General features: G+C 61.7%; 1 protein-coding gene and 1 long non-coding RNA gene across 3 annotated transcripts; one reads left to right on the top strand and one right to left on the bottom strand.

Annotated features, from left to right (window-relative positions):
- Positions 1-997: 997 nt before the first annotated feature.
- RBM38 (RNA binding motif protein 38) lies at positions 998-17,338 on the bottom strand. The gene is made up of 4 exons (XM_028089129.2): positions 16,927-17,338; positions 15,996-16,119; positions 15,471-15,525; positions 998-2,702 (listed from the first exon to the last, which is right to left on the bottom strand). Exons 1-4 carry the CDS (start codon positions 17,170-17,172, stop codon positions 2,399-2,401), a joined length of 729 nt encoding a protein of 242 aa, XP_027944930.1. The 5' UTR covers positions 17,173-17,338; the 3' UTR covers positions 998-2,398.
- Positions 17,339-17,559: 221 nt separating this feature from the next.
- LOC114197940 (uncharacterized) lies at positions 17,560-22,415 on the top strand. Of its 2 annotated transcripts, XR_015768882.1 has the most exons (4): positions 17,560-17,716; positions 18,819-18,971; positions 19,637-19,785; positions 20,652-22,415. It is a non-coding gene; the product is annotated as an uncharacterized LOC114197940 (long non-coding RNA). The 2 variants fall into 2 exon arrangements; XR_003606990.2 differs by lacking the exon at positions 19,637-19,785.
- The last annotated feature ends 3,688 nt before the right edge of the window (positions 22,416-26,103 follow it).

Raw genomic sequence — 26,103 nt, 5'->3', positions numbered from 1 at the left:
CAGTTCCTTCACTTCCCTAAATTCATCTCCTGCCACTTTCTCCTCGCTACCCCTTCTCCAGCCACACTGGCCTCCTTGCACCATGCACCTACCCCAGGGCCTTTGCACTTGCTGCCATCTGCCTGGGAACTGTCATTCTCCATCACCCTGTGATACCCGCTTCATAGTGCCAGTCAGTATCTGAAATGATCCCTTATGCATGTTGTTAGGTATCCCCAGCTAGATTATAAACCCCAATGGGTAGCATCATGTCTGTTTTATGACTCTCCCCAGTGCTTTGCTTCTATTACCAGGCACATGTGTCTTTGAATGAAGGAATGACCGAATTAATCTCCTCTCCAGTGTTAACACCTCCTCTGTGAGGCCCCCATGATTTCTCCAGCATGGAGTTGTGGCTCCAGCAGAGTTCTGTGAAATGCCAGGACTACCCCTGGGCTGGGCCCCTTCAGCCCCAGACCGAGACTTCTCTTGTGACTTTGCACCCTGCCTACCAGCACCCAGAGGGTAGCTGGCTCAGACACTGGTGTTGTCCCCTCAGCAGCCATCACTCAGGTTCTTCTAGAGGCACCCTCCCTTCTCTTGGGGAATTGCCCCCCATTCTATGGGATTCTGGGCAGCCACCAATCACACCACCATGCCCACCTCTGCCCCCGCCGTGTCCAGGACGCTGCTGGGAGCATGTCACCCACGCTGAGCCTGTCAGCCCTCCCCTGGACTTGAAGTGAGCTGCAGGGGAACAGGCACCTAGGGGGCCGGGGAGTGCCCATTCCTTCCCTACTTCAGTGGGAAGGTGGGTGGTGATGGGGGGACCGCGTCTGCCCCATCACTCTGGATGCAGGGTGCAGGGTAGGGGCTCAAGGAACAGTCGATTAAAACCCCTGGCTCCCAAGCTGTGACACCAGGTATGATCATGACCTGAGCGACTGGCCCATGATGATTGTGGTGGGGGGGGGCAGTGTCGCAGGCCCCCTCTTTGAGAGAAAAACCACAGACCAACTTTTTCTTTAAAGAAAACAAGTTTTATTTTTATAATCAGAACGTTCTAATAAAAATATTATTATAATATTAGCTACCTTTATTTTCTGGGCCTTGGCTCTGTACCAGGCGTGCCGCGAAGTGCTTGCCCACGTCGGTCAGCCCCCTGAGGCCTCCCACTTCCCTGAGGTAGGTCCGAAGGAATACCCCCAGTGCCCCCCAACTCTGCGGCCCGCCCTCCCCAAATCCCTCTGCCTGTCTCCTCCGCCAGGCTGCCCCTCAGCTCACTCCCCTCCTCCTCTGAGCCGGGGGCCACCGCACAGCCCAGGTACCTCGCCCTGTTGGAACTTCTCGCCTCCACCCGGGACTGAGCGAGCCCCCAAGGGAGGTGGGACTTGCCTCAGCTCCATCCCACCGCCCACGCTGGTATACAGCAGGTAACACCACGAGGGCGGGCGGGCGGGCATGGCTGTGTGGTTCTGCACTCGGAGGCCCCCCGCCACTGGCTGGGACACTGCGCTGCGGCCCTTGGCCAGCATCACCTTGGGCCCCACTCCCTGCCGCCCTGTGCGGACAAGGCCGGGGGACAAGCTCTGAGACAACTTGCCGTCGCCTAGCAAGACAGGCCTGGAGACGCCTGCCCTCCGAGGGGCGCTTTATCACACGGAAATACTGTCACTGTGTCCTCGGGCGGAGCCGTTGACCAAAGCGAGTGTCTCAAAGTCAAAAATAGGTTCTGGATTCTTGGTGGTGGGAGTTCCGGTTGAAAAAATAGACTGACATTCTGAAATCATCTTAGTAGCAAAACAATGACGGTAAGAAAAGAGCTGCAGCTTTGACAGAAAGGGACGTCGCCAGGGGCCCTGCTGCGCCCGGGAGTCCCGGGGGGGGGGGGGGGGCTGTGGTCTAGAAGATGCGAATTCCGGAGGCAGGTGCCCCCGCCACCCACCCCCCGCCCGGCGGCGCGCACGGCCCTGGGGGCACACCTGCAGCACACAGCCCGCCCCTGCCGCGCTCTCGGGCAGCGCTGGACTAAGGCATCTCTTAGCAGGACAAAGTGTCTGCAGAGCCCGACGGGCAGCCAGTCTGTGGAGGGCGGCGAGGGCCCTGCCGGGTGCTGGGGGGACGGGCCCGTGGGCGCCTGGGGTGCGGGAGGTGCAGGAGGAAGGGTGGCGGTGTGTGCGAGGTCTGGGTTGCTTCTTCGAAGAGCGTTCCGTCAGTCTTTTTCCCCAAAGTCCTCCCTCGAGGCGTGGCAGGGCCTGGATTTAAAGAGAAGTGGTCTCCAGTCCATCCGGGGTCAGGCGGGGGTTCCTGCGGGCTCTCCCGAGGCACATGTGCGGGTGTGCACCCCGAAGCGCGGCCAGCCGCTCGCCCGGCGTGGGGGTGCCGGGGCCGCGGGCCCAGGGCCCAGGATGGGGCGCCCTCACTGCATCCTGTCGGGCTGCAGCTGCGGAGGCTGGTACTGCACGAAGGCGGCGCCCGCGGGGGCTGCGGCCGACAGCGCCTGAGGCACGGCAGCCGGGTAGCCGTAGCCCACGAAGCTGGCGGCCGTGGCGGGCGAGGCGGCGTAAGGGTACTGGTCAAAGGTGGCCGGCGGGTACTGGGCATAGGCCGGGCTGGCTGGCGGGTACTCGACGTAGGGCGAGGACAGCGACGGGACGGGGGCAGCCGGGATCACCACACCGGGCTGGACGATGGCTTGCGGGTAGACGTAGTGGGGGGTCAGCCTGTGGGCCAAACACAGGGGGTCAGGGCGAGGCGGCAGAGCTGGGGAAGGCTGTGGGTACGGCCACGACCCACCTTCCTTGAACACACCAGATGTGCTCCTACCCCAGGGCCTTTGCACTGGCCCTTCCCACTGCCTGCAACGCACTGTCCCCCACTATCCACAGAGCTCCCCCTTCTCGGCAAGCCCTTCCCAGGCACCCCCAGCCCAACCCTACACTCCACACTCCTGCCATTCCCCATAGGGCCAGCTATGACCGGGGGGCGGGGCAGGTTTAAAAATGATTTACAATTTTCAGACGGTGACAGCAGAGCATCAAATCCGACATGGGCCTTCCGAGCACAGGTCCCCGTGTGACTGCCCAGGTCACACCCCATCCCTCCACTTGCCTGTTCATCTTCCCCACATCTGCCACCTGCCCAGTGACATCCTGCACGATCTATGGCTCTCCCCCGCCTTTCTCCCCTGCTCTGTCACTGACGGCCGAGAGCCCAGCCCAGAGCAGCTCAGCGAACACGTGCTGAGTGAGGACTACGTGAGCGATGCACTAAGGACATCGATGAAGACAAAGAGGAGGACAAGCAGAGGCTCTGGGCGCAAGGCCACCAGCCACCGCCAGTACCCACGGCGCCGGGTCTGAAACGCCCTCCACACGGTGACTGGTTGGGCCTGCCCTCAGGCTGCCCTGCACAGCAACACCTTGTTTTACAACAGAGAACAGAGCTCAGGGGGCCAGTGGCTCGCCCAAGGCCCCGCCGCAATACGGTGAGGGGACCCTCTGAACCCACGCGTCTGTCCCATGCTGCAGGCTAATGTGCATGCCAGCCTGCCAGGCAGGGACGGGGTCCCCCGTGTCGCAGATGGGGAAATGGAGGCTCAGGAAGGCAGGATCGGAGTGGGCCTGCTCTGCCAACCAGCCGCTGGGCGGCCCCGGGCAAGTGGCCGGGCCTCTCTGGGCCTCCGGCCTGTCTGTTGTGTCAGGAGCACGGCCGCCTCACTAGGGCAGACGGCGCGGCCCTCGGCCTCTCCTCACACCAGCACGAGGAACCGAGGACAGGGCCACACCTGGCGGCAACAAGGAACCCCAACTTCTCCGGGCCCCTGTCAGTTGACCCCGGGGCCCCTACCCTGCCCCTGCTCCAAAGAGAAGCTGTTTTGAAAAAACACCCCCCCCCCCGCCCCAACTCAGCAGGGGCAGAAACAGTGCCGTCTCGGGGGCCCGTGGGCAGGACACACACTTCCTCCCCAGGTGGGCCCCCTCAGCATCCACGAGGAGCCCTCCCCGGCACAAGGGCAGATGTGCTGAGCGGACCCCAGCAGCAGCACCTACGGGACCGCTGACAAACCAGAGGAGCCCGAGCGTCACCTGCAGGGGACGAGGCAGTAGCCAATGTCCCTCCAGAGCAAGCCGCATGCGGCAGCCGCGACACCAGGGACGCAGGCTCAGGCCCCCGCCTCTGCCCTCCCTGCCGTTGGGAAGCGAGACACAAGCAGCAGAGGGGCCCATGACGCACAACCGTGACGTTCGTGCTCAGTGTGACACCGCTGATGCGACGACCAAACGTGTATTTGCAGCCACGCTAAGGACGGCTGAGGCTGCCTCGTGCAAAGGGCCCGAGAGGTGGCAGAGCGTGTCGGGTACAGCGGATGCGGAGAGGTCCGGGCCGCTGAGGCGCTGTGGCCCTTGCGGGGCGGGCGGCTTCACGTGCGTGACCAGGAGGGGCAGTGCTCACAAAGGTCTCGAAGCAGGAGCCCCCCAAGCACAGAGCGACCAACACGGTCCGTCCCCGCCGCGACGAGCAACGGCGTCTGACACCCGTGCATGAACCCTGAGCACGTGCGGACCGGAGCAGCCAGACACACACGGCAGCGTCCCACCGACAGGCAAGGCGCACACGGGCAACCCCAGGCGGAAAGCGGTTAAACTGCCAGGGGCTTCGCAAGGGGGCCGGGATGGGGAGCGAGGGCCGACGGGGCTCCCGAGCTAGACGGTGCGAGCGTCCGCACACGTCTGTCAGTGCCCTTCATGCCTGAAGATGGTGGCTGTTCGGGGACCTGTCCTTACCAGCACCGTGCAGATACGAGAAGGACAAATCCTGCAGGAGGGGGAGCCACCGGCGAGGGCAGCGAGCTGGCTGGGCCTGGTGTGGACAGGGCTGGGACAAGGACCGGCCGGGGCGGGGTGTGCCGGGGGTCTGGGAGGGAGTGGGGGGTCCGGGACACACCTGCCCCTGCCTGAGGGGTCACCGGCTCCGACCACGGCACCCTCATGGCTGCCGTTTGCCCTCCTAGGCAGCAGCACCCCGGCAGTCACCCGCGGCAACACACCCCTGCTGGCGACAGGCTGTGCCCCCCGACGCCCCACCTTCTACAGTGCACGCCAGGACGCCTGGGCAGCTTCCACAGGATCCCCGCGCTTGGGGCCACAGCGCCCATCGCCCACGCCCCGGGAGCCTCTGCCGGCCACCTCCTTCCTCCCCCACGTAAACAAAAGCCTTGACCAGAGCCAGGCCTGGGTTCGAATCCTGCTTGGCACCCAGCAGCCTTCTCCCGTGTCTGCTCGGGACCGGGATACGGCGGTGAGCAGACCGCACTGCCCTGGCCCCCCAGAGCTTGGATTCCAGGATGCGGACAGACACACAAACAATCCAACCCATGAACTAGAAGAGGGACTGCGGGGAGTGGTCAGGGAAGGCCTCTTGGAGGAGGGAGCAACTGCACTAAGCCCGGAAAACAAAACAGAGCTAGCCGTGGGGAACAGCATTCCGGGCAAGGGGAACAGCAACAAAAAGGCAAGTGTGTGTGCTGGTACAGCAAGACCAGGGCACCAGGCTGTCCACTCTGAGACCAGATCCCAGACCCTCGGCCCTCCATGCCCCTGTCCCACCCCAGCTGCACACATCCGGTAGGTGGAGTCCAGGGACGGCCCCCAATGCTCAAGGCCATCCCCCCTTCCTGGGGCCGTACCCGCCACTGCGTCCCCTGGAGCCCTCATCCCAGGGGGCGGCCTCCTGACCCCACCTGAGGTTGGTTCTGTTCTTTCATCTGCCCTGCATCTCAACTAGCCGCGCAGAGGGCTCTGCCCCAAGACCTAGCCCTAGAACATGCCGGGTGCACAGTGCTGCTGGAACAGCCCATCGAAAACAGTCTCCCCACCGAGAAAGACAAGGGGCTCCAGCAATAGGGACACCGCTCAGGAAAGGAGCAAATTGGAGACACGAGGAAGCGTGTGTTGGTGCAGCCCCCACCAGGACGTCCCTAGCCCCATGAGCGTCCCCACCCGGCTCCGGGAGCCTCAGGAACATTCCTGAGTTGGAGGCAATGGAAGCGTGAAGCCCAGAACTTCTCCAAACATGGGCAGGGATGCCCCTGCCTGAGACACCCCCCCCCAAGCATTTGCCAAAAATGTGGATCCCCTGCAGACCGAGAAGTCAGATAGAGTCTGGGAATCTGCATTTGACAGGCCCCCAGGGATTCTGATACACACCCACACGCCGGACGCGCTGCCTAGACCCGGGCCTCATGCTGGTCACACAGCAGGACCCAGGGCTTTAAAAATGACAGGTCCAGCCAGCTGAGGCAGTGGTCACATTTACCAGGTTCGACACTCTCCATTGCCAGGACGAGACCTCTGTCCCGGCCACCACGGGGACACTCCAACTTGGTGTGAGTGAATATTTCTTAGACTGGGGAGGAAGGGAGCCCCCGTTTCCTGACACGCCAGGATTCCGCATATCTGCATCTATTCACCTGCTTCCCTGGAGGGCTCAGCACTCCGCAACAAGCCTGAGGTAACTTACAAAGCGTTTCAAAGCCACAAGAGGGGCTGTGTTACCCCATTTCCCAGAGAGGGACACTGAGGCTCAGAGAGGCCTGGATGACTTGCCTCCTCACACAGCCAGGGAACGGCAAAGCGAAGTCGGCTTCCTTGTCCATATGCTGCCTGGGACCTGTGCCCACAAGGAGGGGCTGCTGGCTGGAGCCTCCAACCCTGGGCTCACCTCGGGGGCCAGCCCGGGTCTCCAGGAGGCCACCCAGATGGCAGAGCGGCCCCCGTCCACGACCCAGCAGCCCCCAGTGATTCTGTTCCTGCCGAGGAGCTCAGTGTATCCAGAGACTGGACCCTCAACAGGTGTGTGCACCCCAGCCTCACATCCAAAGGAAAAGAAGGAATGGCAGATGGTGCCACACAGTGAGGCCGGGAGAGAGGACAGTGCTGGGTGAATCGAGGGGAAGGAGCCGCAAAGCTCCCCCCGCCCCCACAGGGGACGGGCCCCAGGTAGTCTCCCTCCCCTATGTCAGCCCCTCAGCTCTGCCTCTGAACTTACAGAGGCCGGCCTCAGGGCCCGCTGTGAGACCCGGGACCCTCCACCAGAATAGTGGATCTCAGCCCGGGCGACTCTGCCCCTCGAGGGACACCAGGCCATGCCTGGAACATTTCTGCGGCCACCCGGTGGGTGGAGTCCAGGGATGCTACTAACAGCCCACCAGGCACAGGACAGCCCAGCGCAGAGAATCCTCTAGCATCATGGCTCCCCCCACGTGGAGAGAGCCTGCCAGAGTGAACTACAAAGCCAAGGGCAGATACAAGGCTCTTCAGCGCTTTCGTGACCAGATGCCCTCGCCTGGGGCTGGGAAGGAGGCCAGGCAGGGATGGCGGGGCAGAGGCGGAGGGGTGAGCGCACGCACGTGCGAGCAGCATACACACACACAGGGAACCCACTGGGCTCTCGGGTGAGAAAGAACGCCCAGCCAAACCACCTGTCTGAGGGCAGCCCCACGCCCTCCCCGGGCCTGCACATGGCAGCAGGGGGAGGTCCCAGCTGCCTGGCACTGGGGACAGGGTGGGTGTGCCCAGCAGGCTCCTCACTGCCCCACCTACTACCCAGAAAGGTCAGGGCACCACCAGCCTCCACAGGCCTGATCTTCAGGCCTCTGAAAAGGGGACAGGCCTCACAACGCTCTGTGCTAACGAAGGCTGGCCTGCCGGCCCTGCTCACCCTCCCTCTCCCGCAGCCCATGTCCGCCCCACCCACCCGGCACTCCTCATTCCCACCCCTGATCCCCGAATTCTCTGTGTTCTCCACGCTACCCGCCCCCCATCTCTCCAGGTCAAGCTTCCATCCACCATAACACAACATCGCAGCAGGGGGCGCCTGGGTGGCTCAGTCGTTAAGCGTCTGCCTTCGGCTCAGGTCATGATCCCAGGGTCCTGGGATCGAGCCCCACATAGGGCTCCCTGCTCCGCAGGAAGCCTGCTTCTCCCTCCCCCACTCCCCCTGCTTGTGTTCCCTCTCTGTGTCTCTCTCTGTCAAACAAATAAATAAAAATCTTAAAAAAAAAAAAACACAACATCGCAGCAGGACTGCAGTCCCCAACTCTGCCCCAATGTGGTGGCCAGAGGCTCATCTTAAAAACATCCAAGAGACCAGGTCACCCCCAGGACCAGATCCCTCCTGTGGCCTCCACACTACGCAGAACCAAACTGTTCCCCCTATGGCTTCCCACACAACCAGGCCTCAACTTCCCGCAACTTATCTCCAGTCCCTGTCTCCACTCCTACCAGACTCAATAGGCTCCTCTACACCACAGGACCTTTGCACCTGCTATTCCCTCTGCTTGCAGGCTTCTTCCCACAGCTCAAACCTCACCTCCTCAGAGGCCTTCCCTGACCAACCCCCTAGGCCAACACCAGCACACCCCACCCACCACCAGCTTTATTTCCTTCTCACGACCTGAAACCTTCTGGTCATTTACTTTCTGTTCTGCTGTTTTCTCCACGAAAACAAAACCTAAGCCCTACGAGCGAAAGCACTTGGCGCTGAATGCTGGGTCCCAAGCACCTAGCACATCATCTGTCAAGGGCTGAGGACCCCAGGCAGGCCCCAGGATTGCTGGCACCCCAGGTGGCAAAGCAGCCTCCCCCAGGATTGCCAACAGTTACCTGGGCCGGTAGTTGAAGCCCCTTCGAAGGCACTAGAAGCAGCCCAGCCTGGAACAGCTCTGCTCATCAAGTCACAGCTGGGGGGACCCTGGGGAGGCAGAACCTCCCGGCTCAATTCAAGGCTGGCTTTGGCGCTTGCTAGGTGCCTCGCAGCCTCAGCACAGCCTCTGTGGGGGTGGGACCAACCCCCGGGCCTGCCATGAGGATTTAATGCTGTGTGTGCCCCAGAGGGCTTGGCAGCACCAGAGAACCCCCTGGACTTGAGGGAGGGCAAGGAACAGCCCCCAGGCCAGCCAAGGCGCACGGAAGGTCCTCTCTGTCTCCCAGCCGCCCAGGCCCAGCCCCAGGAGGGAGAACCGTACCAGCCAGCAGGACAGTCAGGCTCAGGGTCAGAACCTAAAGGTCGGGTGACCCCAATGCCCATCAGGGCTGCTCCTGCCAGGCACCACCATCACCTGCGGGACTGGGGTCTCGCAGCCTCAATACAGTCCACTGGGGAGCCGAGATGTTGGCCAGGACCCAAGGCAACAACGCAGCACTAACAGCACCCCTGCTGACTCGGCCCCATGGAAGCCCAGGGGTCCGGACGCGAGAACCCTGAGTTTGGATCCCAGCCTCTGGCCTGCTTCCCCCTCTGTAAGCTAAGGGTGCCACTGAGCCCGACAGAATGCCCCCTGGGTCCCCAGAGGCCCCTCAAGAAGGCAGAGGTCTTGGGGCTCCGAGCAGCAGTGTCTGCGAGCTCCCAGGTAGACGGGGTGCCGACAACAGCCAAGGGCAGCCAGCGCCCCGGGGCCAGACGACCGCTCTCCACACACTCAGGGGAAAACTCAGCGAGAAGAAATCGAAGCAGCCCTGACCGATTCCATTTCCGAATGCAAAGCCACCCCCAAAAATAAAAAAGGCAAATGAGCCCGTTTCACTTTTTCTGCCCCCTGGAGGTTTTTGCCCGCCATGCCCGACCCGCAGGCAGCCGCTGGGGGCGCCAGGCTCCGGGCGCAGGGAGGGGCCTCGAGCAGGGCGGCGCCCACACCAGCAGGAAAGAGGCCCCGCGCCCGGGAATCCCCGCAGGGGGATGTGAAGGCTCCCGGGGGCCAACAGCCAGCAGGCAAGTGTGGGGGGCAGCGGGCACAAGGCAAGTAAGACGTGCCGCCAGGCCCCGGCACAGCATCTCCACCCCAACGTGTCCGAACCTGAATGCCTACTGTTCCCCCAAACCTTCCCCAACGCCAATCCAACCCTCCTTTGCTCAGCCCAAAGCTCTGGAATCTTCCTGGGCTCCTCTTTCACACATTCTTGAAAACGCATCCAGAATCCTACAGCTGCTCACCCTGGCGCAGCGACCATGGCCTTGCACGTGGACTGCCACAGGGGCCCCGGGGCCTCCCCCCTGGCCTCGGCAGCGCAGGCCTGCCCGGCAGCCCGAGGGATGCTCTCAAGACACGAGGGACCCAGCCCCCATCTGCTCAGGGCCCACCTCTGTCCCGCATCACTCAGAATAAAATCTAAATGTGCCCCTGGGCCCCCAACTCCCCTCCCGCTGCTCAGGCTGGTGCCCCAGCCCAGCCGCTCTCCCCCTCTCAGCGCCTCCTGCCACCTGGGCTCCCTGCACGCACCCGTCTGCTCCAGGCTCCTCTGCATCCCTAACCGGGCATGGCTCCCCCCTCGTCCCCACGGCATCCTCGGCCTGCTGCAAAGCAAGCAAAAGCATCTGCTGACCAAACTAGATGAGTGAATGCCCGGCCTCCTCCTCCCACCCACGGGGGAGGGGTCAGGAACATGAAGGCAGATGTCCCCCCACGACCCTGCGGAGCCCCCATCCTATCCACACAGAAGGCGGGGAAGCCGAGGCTCTAAGAGGAAAAGTCATGGCCACAAGGCATCGCACACAGGAATCGTGTAAAGGGCCTCCAGCCTCTTCAGCCAGCCCATGTTCCCGCAGCAGGAAGCCCGGGAACCCCTCCCCTGCCCCTCCCCCCCGCCCCAGGGCACCCACGCGGTGCTTCGGACACCAGGCAGCCTCTGTCTGTGCTCCGGCCGCTGTGCCTTGGCACGAGGCTTCTGGACGGGGCTCTCCAGGCCTCAGGAGAAGGCCCTTCCTGCCAGGGCAGTGGGCCGGAGCGAGGAGCTCATCCTCCAGAGGAACCCCAGAGCCGCCCGGGGGCTGGTTTCTGTTACAGCCACCGCGGACAAACAACAGGTGTGCACGGGCGGCCCACGGGGGAGGGCCACGCGCCGGCCCACGCCTCGCTCCAGTGGGTGCCAAACAGGAAGCCATGGTGTGGGGAGCAGGGCCACCCCAGGCACCCTGAAAGTAAAAACAAGCCAGGTGACGCCACAGCAGGCACCAGCTTCCTCCCAGTCCACAGGGCCTCCGGCTCTGACCTCACTTCCTGCTGCGCCCCTCAAGATGCTGACCCTCCCCTCCAACCCCCCCCCCGCAGGGCTCTGCCATTCACCCCCGAGCCCCGGGCCTTTATTTAGTTTGGATTATGAAATAATGGTAGAACCCCAAGAAGTTGCAGGGAGATCCTGTGTCCCCCCCGGTGGTGACGTCTACACCACCCAGCGCGTTACCAAAACCAGGAGCCTGATGCCAGCTCGCGGCTCTTAGCCAGGCTGGAGACCCTGGTCAGATGTCGGCATTTCTTGGCGTGTCCTTCTAGGACACTCTCACCAGCACAGAGGGCCCGCCCACCATGACAAGCACCACGCAGAACCGTTCCCCACGAGGAAGTCCCCCTGGCCGGCCGCTCCGTCACTCCGCCCACCACCACCTCGGGACCTTCACGTGCACAGAAGAGTTTTGAATGGTCTGGCTTCCTCCCTGGAAAGTGAGCGCCCTGAGGTGGGGAACTGACCGTGTCATTCTTCTGTAAAGTATCCCGGGCCCAGGGCCTGGCATCCAGCACATCGAAGCCTTGATGAATGAATGAAGGACTCTGAGCCCCATGTGCTCCACACTTCTGGGGACATGGACAACCTCCTGTCCCTTCCCAGTTCCCCTCCCCCCCCCCCCCGGTGACCCAGGGACTGGGCTCAGACCCCTCAGCGTGCACACGCCTGTGGCCTAGTGATGGCAAGGGCAGTGGGGGCCTCACGGGGGGGGGGGGTCGGAGCCCCTGAAAGTACAGGGCACAAACCGCCTGAAAAGGATTCTGTGGCATCAAGCCGTCAATCCCGGGGTGTCTGGTTCTGATTTGTCTAAGAGTTGGTCAGAGGGAGGTGTAGGGACCTCGAGGAAGGAAGGAGGGCGTTGGAGCCACCCAGCCCCACGCAGTGGGAGCTCAGGCAAGGCTCTCCTCACCCATCTTCCCAGCGCCTCCACAGGCAGCTGGGGCCACAGGCCTTGTCAGGGCGCTGCCGCGAGATGGGTCCCTGACAAATCCCCAGTCTTCCTGTGTGGCAGCAGCGTCCTGGGCCCCACCACACGGACGGGGAGATGAGCCCGGGCAGACCCTGGGATCCTTGCTCCAGCACACGGCGACCCTGCTGTCTGGAACCTGGGGCCTGCCTCCCCGCCCCCACCCCCCGGCACAGAGCGGGGCTTGTGGTGAAGTGGCATGCAGGTCACAGCAAGGCCCCCTTAAGAACAGGAGAACGGGGGTGGTGGCTGTGCCCAGAGAAGCAGCTGGCCCTTCAAAAATAACCCAAGGAGAGGCTCCAAGTACAGGCAGGCCCAGGACAAACCTCCAATCCTGGCAGGCCTCGGGCCCCGGCCTGGACACACCCTGTGACACGAGGTCCCTTCCAGGGCAGACCCAAAGCTCTGCCCCGACACTGTGCCCTCCCCAAACGGCTCTGAACTTTCCTGCCTGCAGGCTGTGGACTATGCCTCCCGGGCAGCCAAAAGACGCTCAGCTGGATGGCCTATAGCCTTAGTCGAGTCCTCCTGTGATTAAGTCACTTGTCACCTGTCAAGGAAGGACCCTCCAAACCTCAGGCCTTGGCCCCACGTACAGTTACAAGACACAGAGCCCCAGTTAGGTCCTGAAAGACCCCATTTCGCTTTAAAAAACGGAGGGCAGGGAAATCTGAGCAAGAAGCCGAATATGTAAAAAGTTCTCGGAAGAATCTTCCGCGCTCATAAGTTTACGGCCCAGCAGGCGAGGCTTCTGCCGTGGCCTTGCCCAGAAGCGGGGCTGTGGAATCTCTGCAACCGTCCAAGGCGTAGGATTGGAGCCAGGAAGTCTGCGGGAAGTTCGGCCAGGCAGGAGAGGGGTTAACTGGTTTCAAAAGCCCGAGCTGCCCGGCTCCCACTGTGCCCTGGCCAGGGGCAGGCCAGGCCTCGCTGCCAGCCCGCAGCTCACAACGCCGACTGCTGAGTCAGGACAGCCGCGCTCCCGCCCGATTGTTCTCGATTGCAAAGACAAAAGACAAAAGGGACGCTGACGGCCCAACTCTCCCAACTGAGGAGCACTGGGCGGCGGGCAGCTGACCCCGGGCAGCCCCGCCCCACCTCCCTGGGGGCAGCACCTCCAGGGGCCCCTCCCGCCACCCTGGAGCCCAGCAAGGCCTGGTGGGAGGCGGCGTGGACCCTGAGAGGCTTCAGTCCACTGGCCCCTGGAAACGAGCTGGACAGTCACTCTGACCCCTTGTCCCTGTTTGGGTCCCCGCCCCTTGGCAACCAACCAATAGACCTGGCAGCCTCTTCATCGTCACGGGTATTAGATGCCAGCCGGAGATTCAGTTACAAAACACTGTCACCTGAAGTCAGGAACGCACAGCAGTGAAGTCTGCGTTGAGCCCCCGCTACCCTCGTGTGGGTGGCACTCAAGGGGCCCTGAGGGGAAAGGCTGGGGCAGCCTGCCCACCCGCCCGCCCCAGAGAGCGGTGGTGGAATGCGGGTTCGGAGCAAGCCACCCTGGTTTCAGATTGCATCACTCAGGTCACCGTGGCAGACTGTGAACCTCTGTTTGCCTCAGTTTCCTCATCTAGGAAGTGAGGATAACATCGGTTCTGACCTCAGAGAGGCTGCTGTGAAGACAGGAGGGAATGGGGGGGGCACGCACAGGGGCGTGGAGCCCCCAGTCCTAGGTGGCTGACACTGTGGGAAGCGCTTAACATTTCCAACGGAAAACAACAGACGAGGCACCTGGGTGCTCAGGAAGAGGTCACCTGCCAAATGGGCCCAGCTGGACCGTGCCAGAGCCGGGATTCGAACCCACGTCTGCAGGCTCCAGAGGCTGAGTCCTGACAATTACTGGAGCCTTAGAGGCAGCTACAGGAGATCAAAAAAGATCTCCTGTAGATCTTTTTAAGATCAAAAAAGAGCTCGAACTTGGGAGGGGAAGGCACTGCTGCATTTGAAGCAGGACAGAGCTGCAGGTGCCCAGGCTCGTGCCCTGAGCTTTGTGCAGCTGGCCCCCCACTCCGGCCCCGGTCCCAGCCGTCTGGGATGGACGTGGGGAACAGAGCCAAGGCTATGGAAAATGAGAAGTGCCCTCCCCGTGTGACCTGAACCCCAAAAAGGAAGGACCTAGGGTGACGGAGTGTCCCCAGATACCTTCCAAGACGGCTCCAGACACTGATGAAGCAGATTCCAGGGCGAGAAGGAAACCCAGAACCACCTGCTCCCAGCCGCCCCCGGACTCCCTCCCGGGAGAACAGACCAAGAGCTGAGCTCCCACACACGCCGATCCACGCCAAGGCCACCATGCAGACACAGATGCTGCCTGTCTGGGCAAGCGCCCGCAAATCACCCCCAAATCAGAGGCGTGAAGCAACTCCTCGGCCATCTGTTTGACCCTTGCAGGCCACCCGAACCTCGCTCCCGCCCCTGCTAGGGGAGCCAGGCTGCTCCTGAGCTGGGCCTCTGTCCAGGGCAGAGGCAGACACACGCTGACACAACTTGAAGCACAAAACCCAAGCCCAGGATTTGGCCTCCGACAGCTTACGGAGTGCTAACGTCCTACGAGGGGCCGCCGGTCTGATAATGGCCCTCGCCACCCCCGTCAACCTGCTCCCGGCACTGGGACGCACAGCCGACATCAATCATGGGGCTGGGAAGTCACACCGCATGGCAGGCTCCTTTGTGCCCCTAAAGTGTGTGTCCTTCCGCAAGCAGCTGCCAAGACTTGTTAGAAGTTAAAAAAAAAAAACAAAAACGCGAGGGGAGAGTGGGATGGGCCGCACCAAAGCATGTCGGACAAAAGGCCCACAGGCCGGGCCCACTCGGGCCGGACAGCTGGCCCCGGTCCGGTCTCACCCGCCGCAGCTCTCCTCCACACCAGACCCTGGGTGGCAGGGACCTGCTGCCACCATCTGTCAGGCACCGGGGCAGGTCACCAGGCCCCCTGAGAAGAGCCCAGCCGCCAGCCCCACAGACTGTGGGCCTCACTTCCAGAGCGCTCACGTGCCCCCAGCAGGCCCATCCGGAGCCCTCCACCCACAGGACTTGGAGATGCTGTGACCATCCCCGTTTCCCAGGGGAGGAAACTGAGGCACAGATGGCCGTGTAGACCACCAGAGCTCACACACCTAGTAAGGGGGAAGCCAGGATTTGAGACCAGGCAGGCAGGCTCCCGCGCCCACGCACCGCGGCCTCTGTCGGGGGTGCAGAAGTGCGCTCTGCCTTCTCTCCGTTCTCCCGGCTTACTCCGCCCTCCCCACCCTTGGGACACCACCCCGTTTATGGAAGACCAGGAAAAGTGGTGGTCCTCAGACAGGAAAAGGTGGATGTGGACAGCATAACCAATGCTGTGGGGCTGGTGGCCCTGGGGTGAAAGACTCCTTTGGACCAAGGGGCGCCCATGGCCTGCTCCGGCTGGTTTGCCGCCGCCCCCACCCCCGCTCCGAACCCTGCCCCCAACAGCCACATCCACTCACCCATAAGTCCGCTGGATCAAGGTGGGGTGCAGCTGCTGCACGCCGATGGCAAAGCCTAAAATGCGACAGCAGTTAGGGGCTTGGCCTCACCCCAGGGAGCACCCACCCACCCCGCCCCCCACCAAAAAACACAGATAACGGGCTTCCTCCTCACTCCCAGGCTGCCGTCCCACCAAGCCGAACGCGCGTTGCCGAAGCAAAGCCAAGGGAGCAGGGTTGCAGCAGCCCCTGGGTGCCCGCCCTCCCGATCTCCAGCCCGGGAGCTGACTGCCCCTTGCCGCCAAGACAGCTGACGACTGGGTGATGCGCCTTCCTCACCCTGCCCACTGGTACATGGGCCTAGACCAAGGGGTCCAGCTCCCAAGCTAGGGGAGGACGGCCCTGTGACGGCTCTGCAGGCACATGATAGCTGACGGCCACTCCTGGGGCAGGGCCGGGGAGGGGGGGCCGTTTCCACCCCACGGATACCAACACTGAATATAGCAATCAAGACGAGCCTGGGAAGGAAAACACGGGCTCTCTCACCCGTCTGGAGGCTCCTCGGCTTGGCGCCCAGATATGCCAGGTTCACGTTGGCCTTGCGGCCATCGATGTTGGGGTTAGGGTCTTTGCAAGCTCTCTCAGCTGCCGCCCGGTCGGCCATAGTCACCTGGAGGAGCACAGACTCATCAGGGGCTTCCCTTACTGGGTGGGAGGAGCAGAAGGCTCTGCTCTGGCAAGGGGCCCTCACGTGCCCCTCCGCCGGGGCCAGTGACTCAGAGCCTCTGGCCCAGTCCCCACCGACCTCCCACCCCGGGGCCCTCCCACAGAGGTGCCCCTGGATTTCAGCTCCTCCTTCCAAGTTCATGTGCTGGGAAACCTAGCCTTCAAGGACAGAAAGGATCCCCAGGGGAGGGAAGGCACCCTCCCCCGCCCCAAGCAAGGCAGGGGCCCCAGCCGGGCCTGCCTGCCAGCCAGTGGGGGGTGGGAATTTCCTCATGGGAGGGGCCGGGGGGGGGCGCTAGTCAGAAAAGAAGTAGGAGACAATTCTTCAAGACGCTTTTCACTTCAACTGACGTTTATTTGGGGCGGTTAAGTGATCTCTTGTAAAATACTGGAGGAGAGGGAGTGCTAAAGGCCTCCAAAGCGCCCTGAGGTGAAGCCTCCGCTCCTGCTTGCTTGTTGCTCCAGGAAGTCCTGGCCGCAGCCGACTGTCCCCAAAACCTCTCTGCAAACTCAGAAGTGCTAATTGAACTCAGCGGTTCTCCCTTTTAAACCGGGAGCGGGGTGGGGGTGGGGGCAGGGAGCCGGGGCCGGGTAGCGGCGGCCCGACCGGCTGGAGCGTGAACCCCCGCCCCCGAGCCCAGGAGGGGGCGGCAGGTGCCGGGGCGGCTGGGCGTGCTCCCGCCGGTTGACTCAGCGCCCCCGGCGCGATAAGTGCGGGGCGGGGTGCGCGCCCGGCCGCGGGGCCACTTACGAAGCCGTAGCCGCGGGACTTGCCCGTCTGGCGGTCGGTGATGACCACGGCCTCCTCGATGTCCCCGAAGCCCTCGAAGTACTTCCTGAGCGAGGCGTCGGTGGTGTGGTAGGGCAGGCCGCCCACGAAGATCTTGGTGAACGTGGTGTCCTTCTGCGAGCCGTGCATGGCGCCGGGGGCGGCCAGGGGCCGCGGGAAGCCCGCGCTCGGGGCGCACGGCGCGCACGGCGCGGGCTGCAGCAGCATGGGGGGGGCGCCCCGCCGCCTACGGACCCGGGCCGCGCGGCGCAGCGCTCATGGGCGGCGGCGGGGAGGGAGCAGGGCAGCGGCGGCGCGGGTCCAGCAGCCGGGCCCGTCCACTCGCGGGCTGCTCGCGCTCTGCGCGCCTCCCTGCGCTGCGCTGCGCTCGGGCCGGCGCTGCGTGCACTCTGCGCCCCGGCGCCCGCCCCCGGGCTTTGTAAGCGGCCCCGCCCCCAGCCCGCCGCGGCCCCGCCCCCAGCCGCGGCCCCGCCCCGCCACGGACGCGCAGGGGCCGCCGGGAAGCGTAGTCCTGGCCCCGCCCCGCCGCACCCCGTGGGCCGGGGAAGCCCTGGGGCGGGGCGGGGCTGTCACCCTGGAGACGGACGACAGGGGCGGGCGCGCGGCCGGCGGGTACCGCGGTCCCGGGGGCCCTCTGCATGCCCGCCGGATTCCAGCCCCCTGCCCTCGCGGAGCGCACGGTCTAGTGAATTAGAGGGAAGCCCGGGAGTGAGCATCATGTTTATTGAGCCAACATTTATCTCGGGGCGAGGTAAGATACAGCAACATGTATTAAAAGGTGAACTGATTTTTGTCTTATATACAAATATGACTCATTCGACGAATCCTTTTCAGGGCCCCCCATGGGACAGGCACTCCAGGTTGGGGGCTGCGTGGGTGCACAGAACATACACGGAGTTCTATGAATAAGGCGGGTCAACGTTAAAAAATACGGTGTACAATCGGGAGGGGTATAAACCCGGGATCTGCGATCCAGGAGGGTCCAGAGTGGTCCCAGAGGCTTCCCGGAGGAGGTGACGAGGCAGGGGGAGTTGTTCTGGCCTCGTCAGAAGTCCATGCCCACCCCCCATCCCCATGTCAGGGATTCCTCCCTCTGTGTGGGCGACCCGGGGCGGGGGGAGGGGGAGAAACGCAGGCTGAGGGCAGTCCGGCCCCTCTGTCCCTGTGCCCAGCCACAGAAACAGGCCATGTCAGCGCCTCTGTGAGCTCCACACCAGGCGGGACTGGCTACTGAACTTCTTCAAAGTTATTAGGAATTTCACATCAAACGGGAGAGCATGAACCCTAGCGCGGGCTGCTTCTGAGCTCGGGGCCCTTGAAGCCGGCCCTGGCACCAGCGCTCCCCCCTGGGGGGTCCCAGCTCCGTGCGGTGCAGAACGCCGCTGTGGGGCCTCGAACCCTTGGCGGGTCCGGGCGCAGCTGTGCACACCCTTGAGAACTGCAGCTCTAGGTGCGGTCACTTCAGGCCGAGCCTATCGCCTCGTCGGGGACAGCGGGACACAGGCCGGGGTCTGTGGGCCTGGCAGTGGCACGGCCAGCCATGTTCCCTAGTCTTTCCCGGGTGTATCCAGCGCCTCTCTGTCGTGGCTGTGTTTGACTCCAGGCCCAGACGGGCTGTCTCAAGCCCCTGGACCCCTGACCCTGCGCTCCTTCCTTCCCCCAAATCTGTGCCCTAGCCCCCTTGACGCTGGGAGGGGAGCCCCCAGCCTTCCGCGGGCCTCCTAGGGACACAGTTCCCCGTCCCACCTCAGTCCCGTTCCTCATGGTCCTCCAACACCTCAGCCACACTCCTGCCTCCTTCCAGGCCTTCGCCTCATTGCTTGCCCTTTATCCTGTTTTATTTCCTTCCCAAGGTACTTCTGTTTCCAGAAGCCCCGTTGACCTGTGCGTGGGCGGCCTCCCTCTTACGCTAGGTGAGACCTTGGATGTTTTGCCCAGGCTGTAAGACCTGGCAAGCAGAGGGCCCTCGGGAAATGTTTGTTGAGTGAATGCACGATGAAACGGAGGTGAGGAGAGCTCCCCACCAGACCAGGGGCCCTCAGAGAGCCCTTTGGAAACTTTGATTAAAGTTTGATTAAAGTGTGGCCTAGACTTGTTTCCTAGAGGCCAGGGAAGGCGGCCCTCACCCGGCCGCGTGATCTTGGGCAAGCTGGGCCTCAATTTCCCCCTCCGTGGCAGACAGGGCCTCTCGGAGGCTGCCCCCAGCCCTGGCCAGGAGGGACTTGGGAGGGGTGGGCGGTGCCTTTGCCCGGGGCGCCGGCAGCCGAGGCTCTCCGCCTACAAGTCCCAGAGCCGCCCGCGCCCGGCCCCGCCCACCCCGCGCCCCGAGCCCCGAGCCCCACCCGGCGAAACCCCGGCGCGGGAGGAGCGCCGGCCTGGAGCGCGGCGGGCGGCGGGCGTCTGCGGAGCACGTGCTGCCGCCGCGGGGGCCTGGGCTTCCCCAGCCGGGGGCGGGCGCCCAGGGCGGGGACACAGGCTTGGAAAAGCGGAAAGCCCGGGGCTCGGGCGGGGCGTCTGTCCACCCCGGGCTAGGTGGGCTGGCTGCGTGCACCCCGCGCCCCTGCCCGGCCCGGAAGCTGGGCCCCCCCCCCCCGGCGGGGGGCCGTGTGCGCCATAACGCGCGCATGCCTGGGTAGGGGTTCCTTCACTCGTTCACCCTGTGGCCCCGTAGGTTTCTGCATCCCCGACCTCTCCCGTCGGGTGGCGCCACTTCCCCCACGTGCCCCCATTTCTGCTTGGGAATCAGCTGTTCACCTAACAGATCCTTATGAATGGTCCGTCAGGTGTCAGGCCAGGGTTCCAGGCCCCAGGATACTGCAGGTAGGAAACAAGCATACACCCCCCCCCCGCCCCCAGGGGCTTACATTTCAGGAGTGGAGAGATAGGAATGAATGAATGAATGGCGAATATTATGTTTATGTTTAGGTAATTTTTCTAGGGCGGTGAGAAGGAAGCAAAGAGGACAGTGATAGGTGTTCTTCAGAGTCAGGGAAGGCCTGTGGGAACTGGTGAGAGCTAGAGCCACTGGAGGACAGGGAACAGCAGAGAGAACAGAATGCAAAGGCTCAGAGCCACCAACATTTATCCAACGGTTCTTGAGTGCTGGGCACTTTTATGTGGTCGATCCTCACACACCGCTAATAAGGATAACGTTCATTTGTTTGGGGCCAGGTCCTTGACTGGGTCACCTTACATATATTAGATGATTTAACCTCAAAACAGCCTTTGTCATCTGTCGGTACTATTAGCCCACTTTTAAGAGGGAGGGCACTGAGGCTCAGGGTCGCTTCCCCAAGGCCACGGAGGGCTGTAAATGATGACCAATCCGTGATCTCATTTATTCTCCCCACAGCCTTTAAGGAAGACTTTGGTCTCCCCACTTTGAGGGCTGGGTGGCTGGGACCGCAGAGAGGTTAGGTGAAGTGAGAATGAAGCAGAAGTCTTAGGGGGAAAGCCCAGACTCACGCCTCTAGTCTGGAAACATGGGTCCTTGTCCGAGACCATGCCTGGGTGTGAGCCCTTGTGGGTTGAATTGTGTCTCCCCCCAAATATGTTCAAGTCCTAACCCCTGGGACCCATGAACCTGACCTTATTTGGAGGTAGGGTTTTTTATGATTTAATCAATTTAAGAGAAAGTCATATTGGATTAGTATGGGGCCTAATACAATAACTGCTGTCCTTACCAGAAGCCCACTCGAAGATGTACACACACGTGACAACAGAGCAGAGGCTGAAGAGATGCGTCTACAGGCCAACGCACGCCGTGATTGCCGGTGGCACGGGAAACAGAGAAAGGCACGTGTGGAACAGATTCTCCCTTCGTGCGTTCAGAGCCCTCCTGACACCTTGACTTTGGATTTCTGGCCTCCAGAACCATGAGGGAATACATTTCTGTTGCCTTAAGCCACCCAGTCTGTGGTCATTGGCTGCGGCAGCCCTCGGAGACTCACGCAGGTGGAGGTACTGAGCAGGACAGAGCCCTGAGCACATGAAATCCCACGGCCTGTCACTCTTGGGTCTGGGAACCACCTTCAGAGCCAGCCGAGGGTCCTGGGACTGCTGGGTGTCATTCCCGGACCCAGGCGTGGGAGGCAGCCCCGTACCCGCTCTGGCCTTCAGTTGCTCAGCCGAGAGAGGGTTCTTCCACTTACACCACCACCCTCCCCCCACCCAACTGGGAACAGAACCAGCACCCGCCTTCCTGGCCTCTCCCGGCCATCTCTGGAGCCTGGGCTCTTTCCCTCAGCAAGCAGCCAGGCTAGGACCCCACCATCCCCAGCTGCATCTCAGAGGCGCCGTCTGGTCTCTAACATCCCTCAAAAGCTAGTGTCCCTGCCCAGTCCTCCTCTCCACCTCCGTTTGCTTCTCTAGGGACTGGCCACCTCCCAGCCCGACGCCAGCTCCAAGAGGGCAGGCCGCTGTCTGCATCGTTCCCCGCCGTGTCCCCAGCGCCTGGCACAGGGAAGACACTCGGTCCATGTGTGCTGAGTGAGGGAACAAACACACCAATGAGCCCATTCCAGAAGCCTGGGATTGGGGGTGTGGAGGGATCCTCGTGGAGACCCGAGGAACTCAGGGTTTCTGTGGATTCAAGTGGGGGGTTGCCCTTCACCTCAAAGCCAGGCTGCGGTGTGGGGGGGGGGGCGGTTATCGTGCAGGCCCCCCACGCCCACCTCCACCCAAACTGGAGGCTCCGGGAAACTTGAAAGAAAACATCGACACAACAAACAGAGGAAGCGCAGGAGACTTGGGGCCTGCAGACTTTCTCGTGTTGGCTGAGCCCGACGGGCCCGCACTCTCGGCTTGGCATGGTTCCTTTGGGCTCACCCTCTGCAGGTGGTGCCTTCTTCACAGGCATCGGTTGGCGGGGGGGTGGGGGGCAGAGGGCAGTCCAGACAAACCCCGCGTTCGTGTCCTGCACACATCACACGTCTGTCAGCGACAGGCCCCCCTGGGCCTCAGTTTCTTCAGCTCTAAGATGGGCGTCACGCTAGCAGCTTCCTTATAGAGGCTCTGGCGAGGCTGCAGGAGGGCACAGAAAGTGCTGAGGTCGTCCTCACACTGAGTGGGAGCTCGGTAAATGCAAACTCCTGCAATTTTCGGGTTTTTGGTGTTTTTTTTTTTTTACCGACACGCCTCAGTCTGCAGCCTACACAGCGGCCTGAGGCCAGGTGGGGAGGTGGGGACCTTGGCAGCCCTCCCACCCAGGCTCCTTCAGGGGTTCCCATTGCCTGGGGGACAGAGTCCCAAACCCCTCTGCTGGAGATGCCCTCCTGACCCCCAGCCAGTGTGGAAAGGCCCGGCTTGCCCCAGCCGTGTGCCCTCTCAGGGGCCCCCTGCTCTGTGTGGGCCTGGAACCCCGGGCCGTCTGCTGAGACCTAAGGCCTCTCCTCAGACAGCGGTTTCAAACAGTAAAATGACTAGAAATGCAAAGGAAAAGAACCACATTAAAATACAGCTATTAAAATATTTTTTAGAAACAAGCGTGTGACTCAGGACTCTGTGTGCCCTTTCGCTGAGGGGTTAAGTCACCAGAGCAAGCGGTGGCTTTCATGGTGCTCTGGTTGTGAAGCAGCGATGAGCGAAATGTCCGTGAGCCCCGTGCCGTGCGGGCCACGGAGCCGCGGGGCTTCAGGGTCACGGCTGTGGCTGAGGGCGCCCGGCTGGCCTGTGTCAGCCCGCCTCTGTGGTGAAGACTTCTTCCCCATCAGGCTCACAGACCCTGCATTCTGTCCCCGGGCTGCGTGGGTCCGCGGGCCCCACTAACAGCGCCTTCGCATGAGCTCCTCTGGCCGCTGTCACGAGTTACCCACCCTTACGGCTTAAAGCAACACAGATCTACCCTCTCGTTCTCCTTATTCTGGAGGTCAGAGCCCAGCAGGGGTCTCCCTGGACTCAAGTCACAGTGGTGGCAGGGCTGGAGGCTCTGGGGGTATTCGGTCCCCTTGCCCTTTCTCAGCGGCTGGGTTCCTTGGCTCGCGGCCCCTGCACCCCTCCTCAGGACCTGGTGCTCAGTGGCCTGGCTCAGGCCGCCCCACTGCGACACTCTCTCGCGGCTTCCTCCTCCCACTGCCAAGGGGAAGATGATCTCCCCAGGATCAGCATCGTCTCCCCATCTCAAGGTCCAGAGCCTCAGTCACATCCGCAAAGCCCCTTTTTGCCACGGGAGGTAGCACGGAAAGCAGGGGCCATCTTCGGGGTTAATGGTGGTATTTCATCCGTGGACAGCTTGGGCCACTGCCTCAGTCGACCTTAGAAAAGTGGCCAGTGCTGATCTGAAAAAACATGGATTATAAACAGGGCAGTTCCCCCTCGGAAGGCTGCACACCTTTTTGGCACTCTACGGGTTAGTGGCTGTGCAGGGAAGCCCCTTGCCCCAGTGCGGTGTGTAGCTAATCCCTGAGCTTCCAGAACTCCCTGAAAGCCAAGGCTAGGGAGAGGCAGAGCCTGTCCCTGCAGTTGGAGTGGGGGTTTCCTGGGGAGCACTGGTCTGGGGGCCCCACCCCAGCAGGTGCAGCCTGTCAGGTGCATGAGCCGCTTGCCCCAGGAGCCCAGGAGCGTGTTGGTAAAGGTGCCTGCAGGGACTGTGCGGACACAGGCCTGTTCTGGCTCGATGGTGGGGGCAGGGGGCACCGTGTCACACAGTTGAAAGCGGAATGGCTACCTGGGAACACTGTCCTAGTCAGCTTGGGCTGCTATGGCAGAAGACCACAGACTGGGGCGGGGGGGGGGGGCGCTCAAAAGACAGAAGTGTATTTCCTCACAGTTAGTCCAAGATCAAGGTGTTGGCAGGGTTGGTTTTTTGTGGAGCTGCTGTCCTTGGCTTGCATCGACTGTCTCCTCCCCGCGTCCTCACTTGGTCTTTCCTGGGTGTCGGTGGTACCCTAATCTCTTCTTAGAAGGACACCAGCCACACTGGATTAGGGCCCATTCTGAAGACCTCATTTAATCACCTCTGTAAAGACACTGTCTCCCAATGCAGTCACATTCTGGTGCACTGGGGGTTGGGACTAACCACAGGAATTTTGGGGGGCCGGGGACACAATTCAGTCCATAACCTATACCTACTTTGCTTTTGCAGGCGACTCTCAGAATTGTGCTTGGGGCCTCCCATGTGGGTCAAGGGGCCCCTCCTGCAAAGTCCCACTGAGGTGGCCAAGGACTGGGGTCGTGTTATAGTAGGTCCCAAGAGATGAAGTGGCCCCTAGCACCAGGGCACATGCCACAAACATAAAGACAGTGGGAAACCCCATGCCTCAAAGAATTCCCTCAGTAAAACTCAGCCTCCATTGCACTTCTGCTTTAAAGGTCAAGCCTGGGCAGCTCAGTCGGTTAAGTGTCTGCCTCCGGCTCGGGTTGTATCACGGAGTCCTGGGATCCAGTCCCATGTCGGGCTCCCCACCAGTGGGGAGTCTGCTTCTCCCTCTCCCTGTGCCCCTCCCCCTGCTCTCTCAAATAAATAAATAAAATCTTTAAAAATAAAAACATAAAAAGATAAAGGTTGAGCTCAGAGTCAGAAAGATGCAGACTGGAAATGCAAGTCTACCTGGTGCCGGAGGAGGCCCAGGGTCAGGAGGGGGGCACTCAGCCCTGCTGAGGAAGGCCCTGGGGGCACAGGGAGTCAAAGGCAGCCCCTCCAGGCCCTGGAGTAATGGTGACACTGCCCTTCGGGCTACCAGTGGTGGCTGAATGGCTAAGTGTGGAGGCTGCAAAGCAAAGGAGGGGCCTCACGCTTCTGAGCTGTCCCCGTCGTGGAGAAGAAACGGAGGCAGGAGGAAGCGCGCTGGTGCCTGGACAACCCGAAGGCCAGCGTGGGTTTGGGACCTCTAGGTGCTGGTGGTCCAGCCTCTTAGCACTTCTGACCGCCCCCTCCCCACTGCCCCGCCCCTCCCCCAGGGGGAAACTCCGGGGATAAGATCTCCTGCCAGTTCTCTTTAGGGGCTGACTCAGGTTTTAAGCAAGTATGCAACAGGCTTTTATTTGCTTTGGAAACAGCCCTCACCTTAGTATTTCTCAGTATATGCAAAATTCACAACAGACTTACAGCAGGCTATAAAATGACTTACTCTGCTTCTATGGGCCTTGTGGTGACATAACACCTGTTGTGATAAAAAACGCTCAAAAAAAAAAAAAAAACCTCTCAACACGACAGCCACATGGTTCTCCTGCCTCCTCCCCACTTCGCTGCTCGGGCTCTGTGGAATCAGGGTGCCCTCACTTCGCAGGAAATCCCGCCACTGAGCTGTGAAATGCTGACATGGGGCGTCAGCCCAGCCCCTCACGGGCATAGGATGCTCATGTTGAAACCGCCTCCTCCACCTGCAGCCAGGAGGGACATCCCGCCCACCAGCACATGTGCATCTAGAGCGTTCAAAGTTACTGAAATTAGTCTCAAATGGCCCTGTTGGCCTCTAGCACCCATCTAGGATGGAGGTTTGCATTTCCTTCTCTTTCCTTCCCAAAGCAAGGCAGAGATAATGCCGAAGGGTGAGTGGAGACTCAGAGTCGCCCACACCACAGGCAACAAAACTTCAGTGTCCCATAAGGAAACCGGGGAGGGGAGCATTGTATTTTAAGTAGAAAAATCAGGAATCTGACCTCTGAAAAATTCTCGACTTTAGTATTCTAAGGAGGCCATCAATCCTTGTAAAGGTAAAAGTGTGTAATTTTAAAGGATATTTTTCTAACAGGACAAATAATCCTTCAACCCCACTTCCCAACTATCTTACAAGCTTAGTAACACCACCACGTGGAGAGCCAGCACTCATTTCCTTGAACAAGCACAAATCCAAGGAATAGAATACACTGCATACTCCCCTGAGCCTGGCACTGGGGTCGTGGGCGCCACCTCCTGGCGACCTGGAAACAGCCCGGGGCTGCGAGGAGCCGCCTCCAGACAACGGAGGTCCCAGGACAGCCGGTCTGTGGACATTTTGGCCCCATGGGAGAGCAACTTCCCACGGATGTCATCCCACCTGGAAGTTACAGCAGTAGCAGCTAGAATTTGGAGCACTCATTATGGGCCAGCCAAAGCAGCACCCTGCAGGCTTTAACTCTGAATACTCCCACCCATCTTTTGCAAATGCTGCTCTTAATGTCTCCCATTCCACAGATGAGGTCCCTGGGGCTCAGAAAAGT

Source organism: Eumetopias jubatus, unplaced genomic scaffold, assembly GCF_037043125.1.
Source record: "Eumetopias jubatus isolate StellerSeaLion01/CBP00866 unplaced genomic scaffold, mEumJub1_p1.0 scaffold_9, whole genome shotgun sequence".
In the NCBI taxonomy this organism is placed as follows: Eukaryota; Metazoa; Chordata; class Mammalia; order Carnivora; family Otariidae; genus Eumetopias; species Eumetopias jubatus.
Note: the sequence above shows the minus strand (reverse complement) of the source record. Positions and strands in the feature narration are given on the sequence as shown.